The sequence below is a fragment of the Halichoerus grypus genome, chromosome X, assembly GCF_964656455.1.
Source record: "Halichoerus grypus chromosome X, mHalGry1.hap1.1, whole genome shotgun sequence".
Classification (NCBI taxonomy): Eukaryota; Metazoa; Chordata; class Mammalia; order Carnivora; family Phocidae; genus Halichoerus; species Halichoerus grypus.
The window spans coordinates 46,493,738-46,518,880 of NC_135727.1; the positions used below are offsets into that span (position 1 = coordinate 46,493,738).

At 41.2% G+C, this 25,143-nt stretch overlaps 1 protein-coding gene across 1 annotated transcript; it reads left to right on the forward strand.

Moving 5' to 3' along the window:
• Positions 1 to 714: 714 nt before the first annotated feature.
• Positions 715 to 19,110, forward strand: LOC118542429 (nuclear RNA export factor 3-like). The gene is made up of 10 exons (XM_036102631.2): positions 715 to 728; positions 2,517 to 2,552; positions 2,903 to 2,971; positions 3,057 to 3,112; positions 3,252 to 3,359; positions 3,480 to 3,538; positions 3,648 to 3,763; positions 3,856 to 3,898; positions 4,471 to 4,535; positions 17,497 to 19,110. Exons 6-10 carry the CDS (start codon positions 3,517 to 3,519, stop codon positions 17,644 to 17,646), a joined length of 396 nt encoding a protein of 131 aa, XP_035958524.1. The 5' UTR covers positions 715 to 728; positions 2,517 to 2,552; positions 2,903 to 2,971; positions 3,057 to 3,112; positions 3,252 to 3,359; positions 3,480 to 3,516; the 3' UTR covers positions 17,647 to 19,110.
• The last annotated feature ends 6,033 nt before the right edge of the window (positions 19,111 to 25,143 follow it).

A 25,143-nucleotide genomic window follows, 5' to 3' on the forward strand; every position in this document is an offset into this window, starting at 1 on the left:
TGGGGCAGCTGAGGGCAGAGGGGCCTGTCTGGGAAGGAGACTTAGGGACGGTAACGTGGGGGAGGGGTTGGTGCTGGGGCTCTGCCAGCCGGGCCTCTCGCAGCCTTCCGATTCCCTCCTCTCGGCTTCTCGGAGACTTGATCACCCATGATATTGAAATGGTACCAAATCCTAGGAACAGCATGGCTGCCTCCCTGCAGACCCGTGAAAAGAACATGCCCGAGGTGAGGACTCAGTCCCAGTGCTGAGACTGATGCTGAAGGTGGGAGAGATTAGGTAGAAGAGGCAGATTGGTCTCAGATATCCCCTGTTGCGGTCCTCACTCTAACTTTTTCTTCATCATAGCTTTTGCCCTCGAGCCCGAGCACCAAGACCCCCTGCCAGCTGGATGGCTTGTCCAACACTCTGCAGAATGCCGCCAGCATCGAGAGCTTGACCCTCTCCAGCAGTGAGGTGAGGTGTGGTACCCAGATCCTGCTTTGAAAGGAAGTTGGGAGTGCTCACAGGATGGTGACAAGAGTCAGGGGAGTGGATTTGTTGGAGAAGGGAAGGACCGGGGCTGCAGGGTCATCCTGGCCATCTCTCTCTGCTCCACGTGTTTCCTCCCCATAATTATAGGTGAAGTCTGCAGGGGAGTCGGACGAGGGCAAAAGTCTGCAGCCAGAAGAGATGAGTGCCGATAGAAGCCCCCTGTGCACCACCTTCCCTGATAAATCAACCAACATAAGGTCAGTTGTACACTGTGTCACCCCGTGGGACTCTGAACTATGCCTGACGGTGCCTGTTTGGAGGAGGCAGCAGCTCTGTTCCTTTGGGGGGACCGGAGACCCTATGCTCTCTTCTCTGTGTCCCTCGCCTATGCTTAGACATCTCCTTCCCTTCCTCTGACCTGCTCACCAGTTTGTCTGGTCTGAGGTCCGTTTGCAGGTTGTCTGCACCCAGCCTTCTCTAGCGTGCCAACCCCAAAGTGTGATCTACGAAGCAGGGCTCCCCTTCCTCACTAGGACCAGAGTGACCACCTTGAGCCCGGTGCTGGTGCCCTGGACTGAGAGGGGCCCTCCAGCCCAGGGCCTCATGCTGAGATGGGCCTTTCTGCCTCCCTGCCGAGACAGGGCTTCCCTCCCTTTTCTGAGAGGGACCCTCTTTTCCTTGAACCAAATGTATCCCCCCTCCAGTTCCAGGCTGCCTTGGTGGCTTTCCTGCCCCATGCTGAGGGCCGAGGTCCTGGGGGACTGCCATCATGACATCCGTTCCTCTGACCCCCTGCCAGGAGCTGGGCCCTCCTTGGGAGAAACCAGGGTTCCCTGAGTCAGGGGGCCGGAAGTGGGTGACTGCCAGTGAGCAGAGGGCTTCCTGAGGCAGGAATGGAAGGCAGAGGGCAGAGGTGCTTGAGAGGACAGAAGGACAGGCCTCTCAGAGGCACTGCCCCCTCCCCTCCCTCCGCATGTCACATCATCCAGACTGGTCCTTCAGAGGAGCCCTGGGTAGCCCAACATGCGTATAATCCCTCAGGCAAGGAACCAACTGGGACAGGCACAGGTGCACTGGGGTCATCAGGAGGGAAGGTGGTGATCATAAGAGGGGACCACAGACCCTCAGCTCCATGCTGACCTGGGCTTGACCCTCTGCTCCCTCTGGGGTAGGTCTCCTGCCCCTGTGGCTGCTTCATTCCCCATGCTTGGCTCAGACTGAGCTCACACAAGTGACAGAGTTTCAGCCAGTGTGCAATGGGTCCCCAGCCCAACACCTGCGTGTTTTCCATTCCTACATCAGATGCCAGGGCCAGCCAGGGCAGATGAAGGAAGGGACTGCAGGCAGAGAGCCATTTCCCCCTTCTCCTCTCTTCCTCCCTGACCCCCAGCACCATGGTAGAGCTTCTTTCCCTTCCCTTTGCTTTGCCTTCTCTCCCTCCTTTGTCTCTACTCCCCTATGTCTCTCTCACCTCTCCCTTCCTACCTTCAACCCCTCTTCTGTCTTCATCCCCCTCCCTCTCCCCCCCTGCCTCCTGGTTCCTGCCTCACTCACCTCCTTGCCCCAGCATCCCGGGCCACCCCTGTGGGGTGTCATGGTCCTGCAGCATGCTGGACCCCTAGTGAGGTAGCAGAGCCCTTGGCTCCCACCCCATTCCCTCTTCTCTCTGGAGCCTTTGGTGGAGACCTGAAGGAAGGAAAGGAGGCAGGAAGGAGAAGGCAGCCCTGGAGCCTGGGCTCCAAATGTTGCTTCTGGTGGCACTGGACACGGGAGTCAGGACAGTCTAGGTGGGATCCACCCAGGGGAAAGAGAGGGAGGAGGGGGTGGGGTGGAGGAATGGAATCAGAGAGAGGAGGGGGAAGAGAGTGTGTGCTTTCCGTCTAGGTCCATCCACAAGGGAGGTGCCAAGGGCCCTGGAAGCCTAGGACAGTGCAGTGTAGGTGGGACGTACTGGGCTGTGTGTCAGGTGTAAGTGTGCTTGTTCCCATGATGAAGGACACCTGCAAAGTTTCACTGACTTTTCTGTTTTGTCTGGATTTCTGCAGCTCCATCCTGGAATTTTTCCCAAGTTACTAAGCCTGGTAGGTGTATTCCTTGATCATTGACTCCTCTGCTGGCGCTGATGCTGCCCCAAACCTGCCCTGAAGCCATTTAGGTCTTGCAGAAGTTACAATTTTCATGACCCTTCAATCTCATGGAGGTCCAGATCCATGTGGGAACCCAACAAGGGCTCCAGATTGCCTTCAACCACGTTCTCCAGGGGCATCAGGGACCCCAAGACAGTGATCCCAAATGTAGTCTTGCCCATGTAATTTCCAGGGCCCTTTTGCACCTGGCCTCTGACCCTCACCCTCTCCGGGGCCCATCCTTTCCCTGATTGTTCAGCACCAGCTCCTGGTCCACACTGCCCACTCCCTCTTCCTTTCCCCAGGACAGCCAGGAGTCACCTTCACCAACCAGTATTGGTATTGCAGCCCACAAGAGGTTACCAACCTGCAAGGTGAGGAGGGCGGGTCAAGCCGGGTTTGGGGCGGTGCGTGAGGAGGGGTTATCAGCCGTGGTCCTGAGGACTGTTGTGATTTCAGGGAAGCTTCTTTGGATCTGATGCACTGAAGAGTCTAGTCCTGCAATTCCTGCAGCAGTAAGTACTCCTGGGAATCTGGGGAAAGGGATGGCTAGGATGGGTGAGGCCACCCAAGCTCAGGACTGCTGACTGGGTCTGGAAATCTCATCTGAGGTCCAGACCACAGAGATAGACTGTCCTCATTACTCTCCCACAGGTACTACTTGATCTACGACTCTGGAGACCGTCAGGGTCTCCTCAGTGCCTACCACGATGAGGCCTGCTTCTCCCTGGCCATTCCCTTCCACCCCGAGGAGTCAGCCCCGTGAGTAGCAAAGCTCCGACTCTGCTCCTGGGCCCTGTGGCTCCCCAGTGGATACAGGGCAGCTCCTGGAAACACCCACACTGGCCAGACCACCACCTCCTGTTCCTCTTTCTCTCCTAGAAGCAGCTTGTGCGAGTACTTCAAGGAAAGCAGGAATATGAAGAAGCTCAAGGACGCCTGTGCGTGTGTGATGGGGAAGACTGGGCAGGGAAAGGGGTGTGAAGTGGTAATTATAGGGCCTAGGGTGTGGCAACCCCTGACCTTCGCTTGTTTCTCCTCCCCCCATAGCCCTGCGTGTTCAGCCGCTGAAGCATACAAAATGTGACATCATGCGCTCCCTCTGTGTGCTGCCCAAAACTCAGCATGACCTCAGCTCCTTCATGGTGGACATGTGGTTCCAGACGGTGAGCACCGGCTTCCTCCCTCAGGCAGCCCCAGAAAGCCGTGGGTGAGTAGGAAGTTTAGGTGACTTAGCACCTGGGCCCTTCCCTTTCAGGAGACGATGCTCTGCTTCTCTGTCAACGGGGTGTTCAAGGAAGGTGCGTGTGTGTAGAACCTCCTCCCAGATGCTCCTCTGCTCTCTCCCTGCTGGCTGGGCTCCCTCTCAGAACTCTCCCAGCTTCCCTGGTGCCTTCCCTTCTCTTCCTATTCCCGTTATGTTCTCCCATTTCCACGCTGCCCTCAAATCATCCTGGTCTGAACTAGGTCTATGCCGGTCTGCCCCACACAGCTTGGGCATTAGGGACACAGTCTCAGGAGTTGGACAGCTCTCACCCTAGATCCTTACTCTGTGACCTTGGGCTCTTAACCTGGAAGTTTCCTCATTTGCTAATGGAACTAATAATGTGCATCTCTTGGGCATCTGTGAAAAATGCATCAAATGAACTAATGAAGTGGTTGTCACAGGACCTGGCACATAGGAGGGCCCTTGTCACTGGGAGCAGATGGCTCCTATTGTTGCCATCCCCATACCGGACACCCTGACCTCCAGAGAACAATTGTCCCCTTCAGCATGAATATCAAGTCAGACCCTGACTGAAGAATGCTGTGTGAGCGTGTGAAGCATGTATGACTCTAAGGGAGTCCTGTTGTTTGTTATTTGCTGTTGAAGTGGGAGGAATGTCTCAGTTCTGTGTTCACCTAAACCTTCGCTGCTACGCCTGGGAGCAATTCCAGGTGAGTGCTGTCTTGTGGGTAGAACTCCCAGCCCAGCCTGGGCTCAAGGGCCATGGGAACGTGGTTATGCAGTCCTCAGGATTTTCTCAATATTGTAGAAAGCAAACAGGTAGACCCGAAGTGTCTAGCTTAGTGGTCAAGGGCATGGGGTCTGGAATCAAAATGTGGGTTATCTTCCTGACCCCACCATTCACCAGGGGTATTACCTTGGTTAAGTCACATGACCTCTGTGTGACTCAGTATCTTCTTCTGAAAATGAAGATTAGACTGCCCATTCCTTGGGCTGTTGTACAGAGTAAATGCAGGTATAAAATTGTCCTTGATTTGGGGGCGACTGAGTGGCTCAGTTGGTTAGGCATCCCACTCTTGATTTCGGCTCAGGTCGTGAGATCGAGCCTGGCATTGCAATGGCTCTGTGCTCAGCGGGGAGTCTGCTTCTCTCCCTCTCACTCTCTCTCTGCCCTTCACTCCTCCCCACTCTCTCTCTCTAAAATAAATAAATAAATCTTTTTAAAAAATAAAATAAAATAAAATTGTCCTTGGTTTGGGTATAAACCTATAAATGTAGGGAAGGTGGCAGACAATCTCCAAAGGCTGGCTCTGTGGGAGGTCTACAGGTACCAGCCAAGGAGTCTGGGAAGCAGACATAGTAGGGGTATGGAAGGAGTCTGGTTACTGAGTGGCAGTGGAAACAGGGTTATTATTGGGGGTGGGGTTATCCTTCTGTCAGTGCTTGATAACCTTTTGAAATGGATTTCTTTCACTTAGCATAATTCCCCTGAGAGCCATCCAAGTTGTTAAGTGTATTGATAAACCGTTCCTTTTTATCGCCAAATAGTATTCCATGGTATGGATTTACCACCGTTTCTTTAACCATTCACCTATTGAAGGACATCTGGGCTGTTTCTACTTTTTAACTATTATGAATAAAACTGTTAGGAACATTCAAGTACAGGTTTTCATGTGAACACAAATTTTCATTTCTCTGGGTAAATTGCCTTGAGTGCAACTGCTGTACTATCCAGTTATTACATGTTTAGTTTGGGGGGAAAAAACGCCAAATTGTTTTCCAGAGTGCCTGTAACATTTTGCATTCTCACTAGCGATGTCTGAGTGATTCAGTTTATCCATAGATTTCATTGCATTTGGTATTTTCACTATTTTTTAGCCATTCTGATAAGTGTGTTTATATTTTATTGTGCATTTCCATGATGATTAAAGATGTTAAATATATTTTCATATGCTTATTTTCCATTAGTAAAATCTCTGGTTCTTGTGTTTTGTGCATTTCTTAATTGGACTAAGAGGTTAGAAGGTAGCTTCTGAGTCCTGGCTCAGGCTAACAGGCAGAATCAGAGAGGGTGAAGCTCCTCAAGACTTAACTTTTCTCGGCAAGGAGGGCCGGAAGTGGGGCTGAAGCTGCTTAATGTGCCCTAAATTAAGATGGATCTTGGATTTGTAATAGGATGAAGAGGAGGGAGAATCTCTGGGTCCATCTGTGGGGATCTGGCTAGAACAGAAAAAAAAGGGAGCTGTGGGGTGGAAAAAAGCAGTGGAGGAAGAGAGATATGGGGTGGGAGGAAATGCCTTCTACATGATGCTAGATCCAATATTTTCAACCTCCCTATAGGATGCAAAACATTATTCTCTTAGACTTGTGGTTTTCAACTCCGGATGTACAGTAAAATCCCCTCCAATGCCCAGACTCGAGAAACTGAATCAGAATCTCTAAGGGTAGATCTAGTCATCAGTATTTTTAAGGCTCCTCAATTGATTCTCATGAGCTGTCAAAATAGAAAGCCTTATCTAATGGTATATTAGTTTTCTAGGGCAAAGATACCACAGACTGAGTGGATTCAACAACAGAAATTTATTTCTCGCAGTTCTGAAAACTAGAAAGCCAAGATCCAAGTATTTATAGCATTGATTTCTTCTGAGGCCTCTGTTCTTGCCTTGCAGGTGGTCACCCTCTTGCTCCTTCTTCACATGGTCATCCTTCTGTGCACACACACCCTTGGTATCTCTCTGTATTTCCTAAACTCCTCTTATAGGTACTCTAATCAGATTGGATTAGGGCCTACCCTAATGGCCTCTTTTTAACTTGATTACCTCTTTAAAGGCCCTGTCTTCAAATCCAGCCATGTTCTGAGGTACAGGGGGTTAGAGCTTCAACATATGAATTTGGGTGGGACACAGTTCAGTCCACAACAGATGGTGTAAGTAATATCTTGGTCTGAGAAGTTCAGCTGCCTTTCAGCTCTCTTCCTCTAACTACCACACAACACTTTTACAATCACCTTGTTGGGCAGAAGTTGGTCATGTGACCACACGTAGCTGCAAAGGAAGCTACAGATGTGGTCTTTTACTGGAAACACTACTGTCCCAAATAAATGTGGAATTCTATTTTTTTTTTTTAAGATTTTATTTATTTATTTGACACAGTGAGGGGAGAGAGCAAGCCCAAGCAGTGGGGAGAGGCAGAGGCAGAGGGAGAAGCAGGCTCCCTGCTGAGCAAGGAGCTGGATGTGGGGCTCGATCCCAGGACCATGGAATCACGACCCGAGCCAAAGGCAGCCACTTAACTGACTGAGCCACCCAGGTGCCCTGGGATTCTATTATTAAGAAAGAAGGATAATTGGTATAGAATATATGTTACACTTTTATACCCAAGGCAGCTAGAAGTACTCAGAAGTACTGAACCTTGGGCGCCTGGGTGGCTCAGTCGTTAAGCGTCTGCCTTCGGCTCAGGTCATGATCTGAGTGTCCTGGGATCGAGCCCCACATCGGGCTCCCTGCTCTGCGGGAAGCCTGCTTCTCCCTCTCCCACTCCCCCTGCTTGTGTTCCTGCTCTCGCTATGTCTCTCTCTGTCAAATAAATAAATAAAATCTTTAAAAAAAGAAAAAAGAAGTAGTACTGAACCTGCTGATGAAGTCCATGTTTGTGGTGAGGGATAGAAAGGAACCAAGTGTATCTTTTGGAATGTGGATCTTTGCAACTGGGTTAGGGTGGTTTTCTTAGATGAGGAATTGAGTGGAGGGTCAGGTTTAGTGCAATGCCAGGAAATTGACAGTTCTGTTTTGGTCATGTTGTTTGTGGAGCCTATGAAAAAATCTGGGTGGGGCCATGTTGTTGGATATATGTCTGGAGCTCCTGATGATATTCTTGGCTATAGCAAAAACAAAACAAAACAACTATACAATTTAACAGAATAATTCAATCAGGAAATACTTGATTCCACATATGAGCAGGACTCAGCTCTAGATTCTGGAAGGGATATGAAGACATTTTTTTGTTTTAATCTTGTAAACATTTTTTTTAAAATTATTTATTTATTTTTTGATGCAGTGTTCCATGATACATTGTTTGCCTATAACACCCAGTGCTCCATGCGATATGTGCCCTCTTTAATACCCATCACCAGGCTAACCCATCCCCCCACCCCCTCCCCTCTAGAACCCTCAGTTGGTTTCTCAGAGTCCATAGTCTCTCATGGTTCATCTCCTCCTCCGATTTCGCCCCCTTCACTTTTCCCTTCCTACTATCTTCTTTATTTTTTTTTTTTAACATATAATGTATTATTTGTTTCAGAGGTAAGGTCTGTGATTCAACAGTCTTACACAATTCACAGCACTCACCATAGCACATACCCTCCCCAATGTCTATCACCCAGCCACCCCATCCCTCCCACCCCCACCACTCCAGCAACCCTCAGTTTGTTTCCTGAGATTCAGAATTCCTCATCACAGTGAGATCATATGATACATGTCTTTCTCTGATTGACTTATTTCGCTTAGCATAATACCCTCTAGTTCCATCCACGTCATTGCAAATGGCAAGATTTGGGTTTTTTTTAATGGCTGCATAATATTCCATTGTATGTATATACCAGATCTTCTTTATCCATTCATCTGTTGATGGACATCTTGGCTCTTTCCATAGTTTGGCTGTTGTGGACATTGCTGCTATAAACATTGGGGTGCACGTGCCCCTTCGGATCACTACATTTGTATCTTTGGGGTAAATACCCAGTAGTGCAATTGCTGGGTCATAGGGTAGCTCTTTTTTCAACTTTTTGAGGAACCTCCATACTGTTTTCCAGAGTGGCTGCACCAGCTTGCATTCCCATCAACAGTGTAGGAGGGTTCCCCTTTCTCTGCATCCTTGCCAACATCTGTCATTTCCTGACTTGTTAATTTTAGCCATTCTGACTGGGGTGAGGTGGTATCTCATTGAGGTTTTGATTTGGATTTCCCTGATGCCGAGCGATGTTGAGCACTTTTTCATGTGTCTGTTGGCCATTTGGATGTCTTCTTTGGAAAAATGTCTGTTCATGTCTTCTGCCCATTTCTTGATTGGATTCTTTGTTTTTTGGGTGTTGAGTTTGATAAGTTCTTTATAGATTTTGGATACTAGCCCTTTATCTGATATGTCATTTGCAAATATCTTCTCCCATTCTGTCTGTTGCCTTTTGGTTTTGTTGACTGTTTCCTTTTCTGTGCAAAAGCTTTTTATCTTGATGAAGTCCCAATAGTTCATTTTTGCCCTTGCTTCCCTTGCCTTTGGCGATGTTTCTAGGAAGAAGTTGCTGCGGCTGAGGTTGAAGAGGTTGCTGCCTGTGTTCTCCTCTAGGATTTTGATGGACTCCTGTCTCACATTTAGGTCTTTCCTCCATTTTGAGTCTATTTTTGTGTGTGGTGTAAGGAAATGGTCCAGTTTCATTCTTCTGCATGTGGCTGTCCAATTTACCCAACACCATTTGTTGAAGAGACTGTCTTTTTTCCATTGGACATTTTTCCTGCTTTGTCGAAGATTAGTTGACCATAAAGTTGAGGGTCCATTTCTGGGCTCTCTATTCTGTTCCACTGATCTATGTGTCTGTTTTTGTGCCAGTACCACACTGTCTTGATGAGGACAGCTTTGTAATAGAGCTTGAAGTCCGGAATTGTGATGCCCCCAGCTTTGCCTTTCTTTTTCAACATTCCTCTGGCTATTTGGGGTCTTTTCTGGTTCCATACAAATTTTAGGATTATACGAAGACATTTTAAAAATCAACTTTACTGAGCTATAACTTATGTTCAATATATTGCATCCATTTTAGGTGTATAATTTGATAAATTTGGATAAATTCATTCACACATGTAACTACCACAGTGGACATATAGAACATTGATATGAAGACTTTTAAGATCCCTATCACTTTCTTCATGAAGCTCATCATGTTAGAGAGAAAGAAATGCATGCATGTAAGTTAGAGAAAGATATAAGGAAGTAAAGGATAAGTTTCAATGACTGTAACAGTTCTTGAAGGATGTTACTTTGGTGAGGATAACCATTGGGAAATACCTGGCTCTAATGCAAATACATTTGGGGCAGGAAGCTTGCCATCAACATAAATGATCAAGGGAGAAGTCAGACCAGGCCAAGACTTTCATCTCCCCAAATATCTCACCAGTCTGAAATGCCCATAATTATTCACCACTTTGGCTTAAAATATTTGTAATTATCTTTGGAATATAAGTTATAAATGCACCTAAATTTTTCAAGAGCGATGTTTGTGGGATACATAGAAAGCCAGCTCTCCACTAACATATGCTTATGGTGTCATTGTAAGATTTTCTGGCTACTACCTCATTAGAGGATAGGGAACTTCAGGACAAATGAGGGATTAGCTACTCAATAGCCTCTTAACTCCTCTGTTTTCTTCTACCCTGACAATAGAAAGATTTCCTTCCTTTGGGATATCCTAAATCATTTTCGGTGGCAAGCCCCATCAGGAAGCATGTGACATTTGTTTTAGTCCAGAGAAAAGGAGGATTTTATTGTGAGCATGAGTTCATCTAGGGACTGGGGGAAGCCCTAGAAAATGGTGTCTGTGTGTGTGTGTGTGTGTGTGTGTGTGTGTGTGTGTGTGTTTGTCAGGGGGAGGTATAAACAAAGTCCATGGGCTAATAAATTTTTAATATCTATGTTTATTCATATTAATAGTAACATGTACAAAGTGGCCATGGTGGGAGAGATGGAGGCTATGCCTAGGTCCAACAGTATGAGTCTTGACTTATCTAGGTGGATACAGCTTTGCTAATGTTGAATGTTTAATCTTCCAGCCACAGAAACCAACGTTGATCACCAAATGTGGGACTAGTTGAATAGATTGGGCCTTTTCACTCTGAAAAGGCTGATGACTCTTTTGAGAGGAATATAACATACTGAGGGTGATGGTTTGCCTGCAGGGTCTTAGCCATCACCTTTATCTGAGTATAGTGTTTGATCTACTGTCATGGAATTCTCAGAAAAGATCATATCAAACAAAGAGACCCACTTTATAGCAACAATGTATGGAAATGGACCCACAAACATGGAATTCACTGGTCATATGACATTTTGCACCACCCAGAAGCTGCTGCCTAATAAAGGATTGGAATGGGTTGCTGAAGGCCTGGGTGAAGTTCTGTTTAAAGAACTTAATAGAATTGGGAGTCATCATCTAGGACTCAATATACACCATGAGCAAAAGACTTTTGTATGGTTCTGGTCCTCAAAAACGATAGTAGCTGGATCTGGAAAACAAGGGGGTATAAGCAGGACCCATCACTTGCCATCATTCCAATTGACTAGGTTGGAGAAATTTAGGTGCCTGGTTTCTAGAACTCTGGGTTATTGAATTATAAGCTACAAATTCTACTCATGCACTTTGTCCTCCTCATGCTCATCAACCATCCTGTAAAAGAGGAGTCACCATCCTGGCAGAGGTAATTGACTGTTATCAGGAGAGGGTATGGACATTATTACACATTGAGGGCAGGAAGAAATATGTTTGGCTACTAAGCAATCCATTGAGCACTGCTTAGTACTTCCCTGCCCGGTTTTGACAGTAAAAGGATAATGGAGAAGCCCAGGCCCAGAAGAATAAAATGACCAGGAATGAGGGTCTAAATAATACCACTCATAACCCATTACAACCATCAGACTTGGGGGCTGAAGATGAAGGGAATCTAGAATGGGTAGTGGACGAAAGAGATGAGTATTTGTTGTGGCCACAAGACCAGATGCAGATATGGGCTGGTAATTATTATCTTCTAAGTTTCCTTCAGTAATACAGACCCACTGAGTTTTCTGGGGATCTGTGGAGAAGTGGATCCAATCAGAGCAAATGGTAGAGAGACAGTGAGGAACTCAGAGTAATGTTGCCTTGGTATCCCCTTCAGAGAATGACTTGTTGCCCACCCTGTGGCAACTGATATCAGCAGATAGCCTTCAGCTATCATTGGTTTCTGGGATAACCTCTGCTGCCAAAAGGTGTCTTGCCCATAAGTCATGCCCTTCCTGTGGTGTTCCTCATTGAGGTAGGGTATAAAGGCCCAGCCATTTAGGCCCAATGCCTGACAAATCTAGTGGAACGTTTTAGCTCCTCAACTCAACATGGAGTGGGCAAAAGCTATCACTAGACTTGCATCATAGGCTGACTTTTACCTTGGCCTAATCCTACTTCTTCCTCCTCCAATCTGTAGTTTTTTATCCCTATGGAATTCTGTCATAAATATCCAGCATATTAAATTCAATCTCAAAGATTGTCTCCTGAGACCACCTTAGGACCCCTTCAAGCTCTTCTCAATGAGAACTTGCATATTTGTCTGTTTTGTTTTGTTTAATGCTATATTTCTAGCATCTAGAAGAGTGCCTGTAACATAGTAGAACTTCAATAATTATTTGTTGAATGGGCATGTAAAATGGTACAACCACTTTGAAGAACAATTTGGAAGTTTTGAAAAAGTTAAACTTACACTATACCTACCATATAATATATCCATTCTACTCCTAGATAATTATTCAAGAGAAATGAAAGCATATGTCCACCCAAGGACTTGTGCATAAGTTTCATAACAGCTTTATTCATATAGCTCAAAACTAGAAACAAGTGAAACATCTACCACTTGGTGAATGGAAAAACAAATTGTGGAGTACTGCTCAGCAATAAAAGGAACAAACTATTGATACACTTAACGACATGGATGAATCTCAAAATAATCGTGCAAAATCAAATAATCTAGAAGAAAAAAGAGTATAAGATTGTATTTTTCCATTTATATAAAAGTCTAGAACATGCAAACTGATTTATAGTAACAGAAAGCAAATCAGTTCTTGTCTGGGGGTGGTAGAGGGGGTGTAGGAGGGAGTGGGGAAGAATTAGAAAAGAGCATGAGAAATTTAGGAGGGTTAATTAATATGTTCATTATCTTTATAACAGTTATGATTGCATGCATGTGTCAAAACTTAACAAGTTGTACAGTTTAAATGTATACAGTTAATTGTATGTCAATTATACCTCAAAAAGTCTGTTAAAATTGTTTGGATAAAAGAATGAACTCATAACCTAGGACAGTTGTTTCCCAGAAACCTACCTCAAATGTATATTCTGTGTTTCACATTTCACAATTGAGTAACCAGGCCCCTAAATTTTCACTCTCTGAGAATCTTAGGAATGGGTTTCAGAAACATAATTGACCCTTCTATCCTTACCTTTTATGTGGAAGACTTAACAAACACAGCCCCACCCCAAACCTTGGTAAAAAACTGGTATGAAAGAAAGGACTTCTTAGACAAGCCCCTCTGATCTGGCCAAGACTAGGCAGCAGTGAACACAGTTGATATTTCATGGGCAAAAGTGGACTTGCTGAAATTGTTGGCACTAGGCAGGAACATCATAGCTCCAGCCTACACCATATGTTGAAAAAGACATTGTGGGCCATTGGCTGAAAAATCCCTGTGGTGAAGAAGAACTATATTTGACGTTATGAGAAGGAAATGAGAAAATCAATGTGACAATGAAAAAAAAAAAAAACATATGCAACTCTCTCATACTTTAAAGAGGGGGGATATAAAAAAGGATTCTTTATGTGCTAGAACAAGGTAATGTATGTGAGGATTCAGTGATAAGCTGAGAGAAGTAAATGGCCCCACCTAGGACAGAGAGTTGGAGAGAAGGAGATTGTTCAAGGAGGACAGGGGCTGATACTCTTCCATCTCGTAAGACTGCAGGGAAGGGAGGCAAGACTGCCTGATGAAAACAGTGTGATGAAGTTTTATTGTGCACTGTGCCAGGTAACCTCTCTCATTGTACTCCTGAGGATATCAATAAAAGGCACCTTGAATATTTTTTGTAATTAAATTTATCATTAGTTGAAAGATGGGAGACGGATTTCAGCACCTGCTGTCAAAAGTGGCCCTAAGTGCCCCAATAATACCCTGCTTCAATAAGGTTGCCACCCTTTACTGCAAATTATTTCAACCAAATTTGAATGGTTAAATATGGGCTTTACCTTCAGAGAAACAACAATTCTGAAGAAACTTAGAAGTTTCAAACTCGCACAAACAAGCACAGCTGCAGGAGATGCTCCAGTCTTCTTCACAGAGGTTTTAAAAACATTGAGTGCATTTTGACAGGTGCCTGCTTCCTCCCACTGCTACCCTGTGCTTGCGCCCTGCTCTGCCTGTTCAGTTGACCGTCTGCCAGTCCTAAGAAGAGAAGTTCTAGATTGCGGTGGTCTTTTTTTGGCAGCTTGATTTTTAAAACAAACATTTATCAACTTTACCCCACTCCAGTGCCCACGGAATGATGAACTACCCGTTGTAGGATGAGATGCAATGACTATTACAGGAAAAGTAAAATATAGTGAGGGTGTAAAGAAAATTAGGGTTAGTGTTGAGTGTGAGGTAGGAATCCTAGCTGTTTCAAATAGTACAAAATATAAGGGTGATTAAAGGCTCTGCGTTAGATGCTTTTACTGACTCCTGCAGTAATCAAATCCATACTCTGGTCTTTGCCTTGGAAGGTACTTAGGACTACCACGTTTTTAGTCTTTTAGGATTCTGCAATTTGTTTCTTAGGGACTTGGTGTTTAGTTTCTGTGGTCTGCTCAGGAGTTATTACAGTTATTACGATCCATCTGTTCTCCAGCTTCCAAAATTTTGCTCAGATTTTTTTTTGTCTGCTGTCCTTTTTTCCCACCTTTTCTTCATTTGAGGAGGTTTTCTACTGAGATCAAAAAAAATTTGTATTCAATTTTCCGGGAATAAGCAGAAGTTAATGAATAGATTTTTCTAACAGTCCACTATGCTTTCATTTCTGGAATAAATCCTTTGTGATCTTATTTCTTTATAAGATATTGGTTAGTTCAATTTGGTAATATTTTATTTAGAATTTTACATCTATAATTATACATGTACTATAATTTTCCTTGCTTATATTATCTTTTTCTAATGCTTAGTGTCCAATATTATTACTAGCTTTACAAGAGAATTTTTTTCTTATTGATTTTAATGATAAATGTTTTCTCATCTGGACAAATTAGCGGTTATGAATTCATCTGAATAAATAAAAAGAAGGATAGTCTTAACATGCAGAAAGGGACCATTACTATTTCAAAAGCACTGCTCTATGAAAGGAGGCCAAAAAAAAAAAACCCTCAGTTCATGGACTATTACCAATGAAACTGGGATAAAAAGTTGCTTTGTTCAGGGGATTTCATTAAAATGGCTTTGTTAGTTATAATGTCTATCTTGAGGAAAAGCCAATAAATTATTTTTTTTATTAGATATCAGTGGGTTTTTTTTAAGCTTTTATCTAAATTCCAGTTAGTTAACATACAGTGTAATATTAGTTTCAGGTGTACAATATAGTGATTCCGAATGGCTAAAATCAACAATACAAGAAACAACAGGTGTTGGCAAGGATGTGGAGAAAGGGGAACCCTTTTGCACTGTTGGTGGGAATGCAAACTGGCACAGCCACTCTGGAAAACAATAAATTATGAGTGAATAGAGTCTTGCTTGTTCACCTCCATGGTGATATGTAAGATAAAAGAAAGATAAAAGATCTTCACAGTGCTCAGCTTTCCTCCCAGTTCAGGCCAGAACAACCCTTCACAGTGGCAGATTCAGGAGGTAGTCCCAGTGTTCTCCCTTATCCTTCCTTCCATCCTGCAGTTTTCAACTAGACATCTACAGTTACTCCTCTGCCCATGTTATCCCTTATTATGCCATGCCTTGGTACTAGGTGATTTAGATGAGAATCATCATGATGGTTAATTTTATGTGTCAACTTGCCAAGGCCACAGGGTGCCCAGATATTTTGGTAAAATGTTATTTCTGGGCGTGCCTATGAGGATGTTTCTGGATGAGGTTAGCATTTGAGTTGATAAACTGAGTAAAGCAGATTTCCCTCTTCAGTGTGGGTGGGCATAATCTAATTGGTTGAGTGCTGGAGCTGGAATTCTTCCAAGAGGTAAGCCTACATCATTGGACAGGGTTTCACTTCCAGTTCTTTAATTAGATAGTGGAAATGAGTAACCAGAGTAACCTCTTGATAACCCACAGCCCCCAGGGAAATCTGTTGACTGCTTCTTCCTGTTAGCTAGATCACCTTCAGAAGCTTCACTTAATCTTTAAATATCTCTCAGGCCACCTATATAAGACGCACAGGGAGTGTATGTAAAAGTTTTTCTGAAGATACAAAGGCCAAGATCTCCAGAACGCCTCTCTGAAACTCGTCAGGTTAGAGGCAAGCATAGGTTTCCTTTCCATAAATTTATGCTGAATCACTTGGGAGCACTGGCTCCACACCTAGGGTCCTGGTCTGCTAGGGGCTATTAACTGTTAGAGGGAAGAAGGATATATGCATGGAATATAACTATCATGCATTCACACATTCATTCATTCATTCCTTCATTCAAGCTCCTAGTGCATGTCAAGCATAATGATAAGAAGGGAAAATAGGACCATAAAAAATTCAGACAATGTCTTTGTCTTCCTGAAGCTTAAGAATCTATATAGAGAAACGCAACAGGCTCTGGCATAAAGGAGGTATTTGGGCCCCTATATTGTCTAACCCCAGTTTACAAGGTCAACTCTTCCCCTTCTGCATGTCTCATAGACAATGCTGTGGCATGACCTAGAATAGAAAGCTGTTCACCGGGAGCCTGTCCATTGTGTAAATAAAAGGCTGAGGAACCAGCTTTCCAAACATTCCACCCAATAAAACACTTAGTCCTTATTATGTGCAGAAATATACTTAAATTTCATTTAATTCTCATAACAATTTGAGGAGCATGACTCTTTTCTGTCTATATCTAATTAGGAAGTTACGGTTAAGGAAGATTGAGTGTCTTAAAAGAAAATAGAAGGTATGTTGGTAATAAGAAAATGTTAAACTTGAAGCTATGAATTATTAACTAGTATAATATACTGGCTCCCACCCTTCAGGTCCAGGCCAAAGTAGTGGCAAAGCACATTTCTCAGTCCAATGCTTGGAAGTTTATTGGCCCTTAGAGAATCATATGAACTGGAGAAGCTGTAAGATAATGGAAGCCTAACATGCCATCCTCCTGCCTGCTCTGTGTCATTGTTCCTGCCTCTGCTCTCTTGTCTCTTATAATAATGCCATCTTAACACTGGGCTTTGTTTTGACTGAATTATGTTCTCCCAAAAGTCCTATGTTGAAGCCCTAATTCCCAGTGCCTCAGAATATGACTACGTCTGGAAATGGGATCTTTAAAGAAGTGATTAAGTTAAAGTGAGGCTGTTATATGCCTTAATCCACTCTGACTGGTGGCTTCGTAAAAAGAGGAGTTTAGCAAAAAGCAGAATCAGACCCATAAATACAGAGACCAAACCAATGGTGACCAGAGGGGAAGGGAGTCGGGAGACGGGCAAAATGAGTGAAGGGGAGTGGGAGATACAGACTTCCAGTTATGGAAAGAATGTCACGGAAATAAAAGGCACAGCATAGGGAGTATAGTCCGTGACATCGTAATAGCATTGTATGGGGACACTTGTGCGCATGGCACAACCTATAGAGAAGTGGAATCACTGTGTTGTACACCTGAAACTAACGTAACGTTGTGTGTCGACTATACTCAAATATAAAAATTTTAAATAAGTAAATCCATTTTGTTTTTTTTAAAGGAGCTGAAGACACACAGACAGCAGGAGTGTGCGTGGACAGTGAGACAACCATGTGAAGAGGGAGGCAGCAAGAGGGCAGCCATCTGCAAACCAGCGAGAGAAGCCTCAGAAGAAACCAAACCTACCAACACCTTGATTTTGGACTTCTAGACTCCAGAACCATGAGAAACAAATTCCTGTTGTTAAACCACCTAGTCTGAGGTATTTTTGTTATGGCAGCCCGAATAGTCTATAATACAAGCTTTACGAACGTGTTGCAGAGTTTTGTAGGTTATAAAGCAGGTACAATAGCCTGTCACAGAAAAGATGAAAGTAAAGTGATGATCAATGACCAGTAAAACTAAGAGAAAGATGGTTTATTTGTATTTGTGTCAGGCAAAGTAGATCTCAAGCATTACTTGAAATAAAGAAGGTTACTATATAATCATAAAAGAAAATTTATTAAAAAGATAAAAATTCTGAATTTACATTCACCTGATAACATAGCTTTAAAAATATATAAAGCAGTAAGTAACAAAGTTACAAGTAACAGATAGTAAAAGTCATTTTTGTTTATACAACAAGAAAATTCATTTGCTTGTATAATTGAGAGTCCAGAAGAAGAGGCTTCAAGGTTAGTTGATCCAGTGACTCCAGGGTATAAAGATTCAGGCTCAATCTTGAACCAATCACTGTGGCCAGGGACATAGGTTTATGGGGTTCAATTAGACTAACTCTGGACACACCCTTAGAGCTAGTGGTCAAATTCCTCCCAAACACATGACTGTATGAGAGAAGTGGTGTGCTAATGAAAATTTGAGCCCATTAAAAAGGTGAGGAATGAATATGTGTAGGTAAACAAAGATGTCACCTCCAGGGACCAACTCAAAGCACATTTATCAATATAAGCATAATACCCACAATACCTAATCTGTACTTGTTTCCGAATACTCTCTATCCAAGTAACAAAGACAGGTACTTCTATTCAAGAATTACCTACACTGAATTAGTGAATGGGTAGTTACAAAGCACTAAAGTTCTCACTCACACAGTACAAATTTTGGAAGAATCTCAAAGACGTCCAGTGCAGCATGCAAAGATTGCAGGTTTGGTTCCAGAACACAATCAAGTGAATATCTCAATAAAATGAGTCCAATAAATTTTTTGGTTTCATAATGGGTATAAAAGTTATGTTTACACTAAACTGTAGTCTATTAAGTGTGCAATAGCATTATATAAAAATTTATATACCTTAATTTAAATATACTTTATTGTTAAAAAATGCTTACCATCATCTTAGCTTTCAGTGAGTCATAATCACTGATCACAGTCACCATAATATAATAATAATGAAAAAGTTTAAAATATTGTCAGAATTACCAAAATGAGATACAGAGTCACAAAGTGAGCAAATACTATTGGAAAAATGCCAAAATGTGACACAGGGTTGCCACAAACCTTCAATTTGTAAAAAAAAAAAAAAAAAAAAAAAAAATTACAGGATCTGTGAAGCACAATAAAACAAAATACAATAAAAAGAGGTATGCCAGTAGGTTAAAAGGAATATTTGTCTTAACAAACACAAAATATGCATGTGAAAGAAAATCTAAAATAAGATAATAATTCAGGGGCGCCTGGGTGGCTCAGTCAGTTAAGCATCTGCCTTCGGCTCAGGTCATGATCCCAGGGTCCTGGGATCGAGTCCCGCATCAGGCTCCTTGCTCAGCGGGGAGCCTGCTTCTCCCTTGCCTGTCGCGCCCCCTGCTTGTGCTCTCTCTCTCTCTCTCTCTAACTCTCAGGTAAATAAATAAAATATTTAAAAAAAGATAATAATTCAATCTGCAAATATACAGATATGAAAACCAAGCACCAAGATAAAAATGTAAACTTTTAATTAACATGCTTTATATCACATAGATAAATTGTGTGGTGTATTTTGGTTTTGCTCATATTTTATTTCAGGCTGCATCTACACAATCAAATTAGTTTCATCATGTTTACTCTTTAGTTTATTCTTTTTTATAGTTCTTTGAGATGTAGGCTTAGGTTGTTTACTTGAGATCTTTCTTTTTTTAAGATTTTATTTATTTGTGCCGGCGCAAGAGAGAGAGAGCATGAGCAGGAATGGGGAGGCAGAGGGAGAGAGACAAGCAGACTCCCCACTGAGCAGGGAGTCTGATGCAGGGCTCCATCCCAGGCTCCTGAGATCATGAGCTGAGCTGAAGGCAGATGCTTAACCGACTGAGCCACCCAGGCGCCCTGAGATCTTTCTTTTTCAATGTAGTTTTTTTTTTTTTTTTTTTTTTTAGAGATTTTATTTACTTGACAGAGAGAGAAAGAGAGCCAGAGAGGGAACACAAGCAGGAGGAGTGGGAGAGGGAGAAGCAGGCTTCCCGCTGTGCAAGGAGCCGGATGCAGGGCTTGATCCCAGGACCCTGGGATCATGACCTGAGCCGAAGGCAGACGCTTAACGACTGAGCCACCCAGGCGCCCCAATGTAGATGTTTTCACTATAAACTTCCCTGTTAGTACTGCTTCTGCCATATCCCATAAGTTTTAATATGTTGTGTTTTTGTTTTCATTTTTCTCCAGATATTTTTATATTTCTCTTTTAATGTTTTCTTTGGCTCACTGGCTGTGCAAAACTGTGTTGTTTGATTTCCACATATTTATGAATTTTCTAGTTTTCTTTCTGCTATTTTTTATTTTTTAATTAAGAAAATTTTCATTATGTACATGACCATGTCTGCAACTGATTTCTAGTTTCATTCCATTGTGGTCAGAAAACATACTTGGTATTATTTCAATGTTCTTAAATTTATTAAGACTTGCTTTGTAACCTAACATGTGATCTATTCTGGAGAATGTTCCATGGGCGCTTGAGAAGAATGTATATTCTGTTGTTGGGTTAAAAATTCTGTATATGTCTGTTAGGTCCATGGTGTTATTCAAATCCACTATTTTTTTTTTTTTTTGATTCCCTATCTGGTTGATCTATCCAGTAGTAAAAGTAGGGTATTGCAGTCTCCTACCATTACTGTTTTGTTCATTTCTCCTTTCTGCCAATGTCTGTTTTCTATATTTAAGTGCTCTGATGTGGGATGCATATATATTTATAATTGTTATATCTTCCTGATGGATTGATCCTTTTATCATTATATAACATTCTTTTTTATTTTTTTCTGACAGCTTTTGACTTAAAATCTATTTTGTCTGACATAAGTATAGCAACTTTTGCTCTCTTTTCATTACTATTTGCATGGAATATTTTTTCCATCCCTTTACTTTCACCTATGTGTGTCCTTAAATCTAAAGTGAGTCTCTTGTAGACAGCATATACTTAGATCTTGTATTTTATTCATTCAGCAACTTTACTTCATTTGAGTTTAATTCATTTATATTTAAAGTAATTATTTATAGGGTAGGATTTACTATTGCCATTTGAAAAACTGTTTTTTGTTTGTTTTATAGTTCTTTTATCCCTCTTTTTCTCTTTTGCTGTCTTTCTTTGTGCTAGAAACTTGAGTAAACATTTCTCTAAAGACACACAAATGGCCAATAGGTACATGAAAAGATGCTCAATGTCACTGATCATCAGGGAAATGCAAATTAAAACCACAGTGAGATCACCTCGTATCTATTATAATAGCTGTGATAAAAAAAATAAAAGATAAATGTTGGTGAGGATGTGAAGAAATTGAAACCCTTCTACACTGTTGGTGGGAATGGGAAATAATGCAGCCTCTATGGAAAATAGTATGGAGGTCACTCAAAAAATTAAAAACAGAACAACAATATGCTAGAGCAATCTCACTTCTGAGTATTTATTGAACAGAATTGAAATCAGGATCTTGAAGAGAAATTAGTAGTCCATGTTCATTGTATTATTCACAATAGCCAAGACGTTGAAACAACCAAAAGTTCCATAGAAAGATAAGTGAATAAAGAAATGTGATATATACATACAATGGGGTATTATTCAACCTTAAGAAAGAAGATCCTGCCATATGCAACAACATGGAGGAAACTTGAAGGCGTTTTCCTAGGTGAAATAAGCTAGTCACAGAAGGACAGTACTGCATGATTACCCTTATATGTGGCATCTAAAATAGTTAATTTCATAGAAGCAAAGAAGAGAATGGTGGTTATCAGGGGCTAGGTAGGAGGATGGAGATATGGGGAGTTGCTGCTAAACAACATGTATAAATTTTGGTTATGCAAGATGAATAAACTCCAGAGATCTGATGTACAACACTGTGCTTATAGATAACAATACTTTTGATCACAATTTGTTAAGAAGGTAGCTCTGATGTTGTGTTCTTGCCAAAGTAAAAAAAAAAGAAGTATCCTGTTTGTTGTTTCATTTTTTACTAATGTCATGATTGACCAAACCAACTGAGCAACCTGTTCAGTCAGTCATTTTATAACAATCAACTTACTTTTTGATGTTTTTAATAAATGATTTTTTTCCTGCATCTATCGAAAGGATCATATGGTTCTTATCCTTTCCTTTATTAATGTGGTGTATCACGTTGATTGATTTGCAAATACTGACCCACTCTTGAAGCCCAGGAATAAATCCCACTTGATCGTGGTGAGTGATTTTTTAATGTGCGGTTGGATTTGATTTACTAGTATTTAATAGAAGAATTTTTTAAACATTGTTTGTCCTTCCTTTTCACCAAGTCTAATTACTGATAATATTTTATCAATAATAAGTTTATTACAAGAAACAAATTATAAGCTACATTCTACAATCCCTTTCAAAAGAATGTGTTTCCTTTAGGAAACTACATCAAGAAAATTAGCTCCCTCTTCTGCAGTATTTTTAATTTTTGCCCTATGAGACTTTTGTTTTAGGATGTTGAGTGTGTGCTTACCAAATTTATCAGCTAAAAATTGTGTAGCTAGAGTATGATTTTCTGGTTAGTGTAGCAGATGTCAAATTTATTTAATTTCCAATTACACTTACTCATATAATTTGTGTTTCAATGTCTATTACCGCATAAGGGACTTGAGTATTTAAATCTAAATTTTCAGTTTTTCTACTCTAACCATTTGCATGTATTAATTTATATCATTTGAAAGACTTTTAATTGCTGGTTTGTATAAAAGTATCCCATATAAAAACCGATACACTGAACTAAATTTGGATTTCAGAATCAGGTTCTAGTGGACTATTCAAAGTACCTGTGTATTGTGTAAGACTGATGAACCACAGACCTGTACCCCTGAAACAAATAATACATTATATGTTAATAATAGAAAAATTAACTAATTAATTAAAATTAAAAAAATAAAAATAAATAAAATTGATTCAGTGACAAAAAAAAAAAAGGACCTGTCAGTTTTTAGAGATCACAGGACATGCCATGTTTTTTGCATTTTGTGAAAGAATATACTGGTAGAGCATCTTGTACATTTTAGGTTATAATTGGGCTCAAATAGACTGTTGTGAAGTAGATAATTAAGAAATTATCTGGTGATATTATGGAAATACAAAGTTTACCAATATCACTTAGTCCCCAAGCCTAATTTTCTTCTGAATAAAGCTGGCTAAGCTCACTCATTTATATCATTTGCAGGGATATTGCTCAGCAATAGATTGAAGTGTGATATAATAACAAGAAAACAGTGTAGCTGCTTAACATAAAAACTGATTTCACAATATTTTTAAAGATTATTTTTTGAGTGGCAAAAAACAGTTACATTGAGTAGATAACAAAAGCCAAGGTGAGACCGTTTACATTTTCCACTTTTGATAACTTTAAAGCCTTGAACCACACTTATTTTTAATGGTCTTCATGTGAATGGGGTTTTCAAACTGTATCAGAGAATCATACTTATCATAAGTGGCACAGCTCATGAGCAAAAATCCTGTAAGGAATCCCAATCTTTTCATTCCTCTCCATCCTTTGGCCTCAAAGAAGTTTTCATTGTAGATGTAATTTTCTATTTCCATGCTGTGGAAGCCCCCAAGAATGAACTCATCTGTAGTTGTTGAATTTTACATTATATTAGGGAAGGGGAGCATAGGGAGCACTTTGTCATGGAGCATTGTCTACAACTGGTTCTCTTCTTTCCCATTGCTTGACACTGACAGTAAAATTACTTCTAGTTAAATAATGAACTTCTTCAAGGAACAAAAAAACAAACATGTTCTGATTACAATTTCTATAAAGATACAGTCATATCTGATGAATTCCCTTGTATAATGTTATCAGGTAAGTCAATTTTACTTTCTGAAAGTAAATTCACAAAGGACCTCTAATTCAGTTGTACATATTTTTTCTTGAACCAGAAGCATTTGAGTATTTATGTTTAATTTAACAGATCGCAAATGCCTGTTATTCCCCTTTTCCATCTTTCTGTGTTAGGTAAAGCCACTCCTCCAAAAGCCACTAGCGCTGACCTCCAAAATGTTCACCACAAAAGAAAAATATAAAAGTAATAAAAGTTGTTCCCAGTAAATCTTGCCAAATAATGTTCAAGAAGAATGACATATCAATCTGCCTCACTTAAATAAATGCAGCATCTGATAAATGCAGTGTGTAAACTGCCTAGCACATATAAGCTGGGTTCATATAGATGTTTATCTGCAGGCTCAGCACCCCCCAATGTATATTAAACAGTGCTGACAGGCACCCATTGATGTAACTAAATATTTTTTTAATCCTAAAAAATTCCTGGTAATCAGAGAAAAAATATATGATATGACTACAGGTCTGACAGGAGAAAATCTGACTCTTCTGAGGAAAAGTTATAATTAGAACTACAGTGTTCATCTTTTGGTGAAAGAAGCTGATCTCAATCACCATCAATATGTGTAAGTCCCACTTGAGCATAAGTGGGATAGGTATAATTCTGCTGTGTCTTACACTGTGATCTGTCCATCTGTAGGTAGTTACAGAAACTAGAGTCGGGCCAGGCAGAAGGTCTTGATGTCAGACTCCTGTGACTGTAGAAAGATGCTTCCTAAATCCGATTTGAAGTTTCATAATAGGTTTTATTGTAAATACATGGCTCCATTTTCATAACCTGCATTTACATGTGTCCCATAAATGATTTTTCAAAATTATCTACAGAACACCAATTTTCACAAATTGTAGTCAATCAAAAAAAAAAAAAAATCACAACTTCCTTCAGTAGTCTTAGAAATACAAACACAGAGTCTGTTGTCCCCCTTACTAAAATATTCAGATTCAGCCCTGGTGCAAAATTTGGGTCTGTTGAATTTTCTTCAGCTTATTTATGTAACTATGCTATATTGCAGGTACCCAGCAAAATAATACCATTGCTTTTATAGCATTAAGTTTCCTAAATCAGCAAACCAGAAAGGCCACATCAAATTTATTGTGGATATACATACAAAGCTTCAGTTTTCCACACAAATCAGCAAAAGAGGTGTTCATAAAACTGCAATTTAAAAAAAACTACATTGTATATTCTTCCCCTTTCTCTGTTCTTTCTAGGAAAGTTCAAAGTATATCTAATATACACAGTAATATCTAATTCATATTCCACTCATTTTTAATTTTTGTAATTCCAGCAAGAGCCAGGTATTATGTTTAAATTCTGCAATATTTCCCTTTTTGGTATTTATTTAAAAGGAGATGTTTTCAACTAGCATTTAACATTATATACCACCTATTATATAAATGAATATTA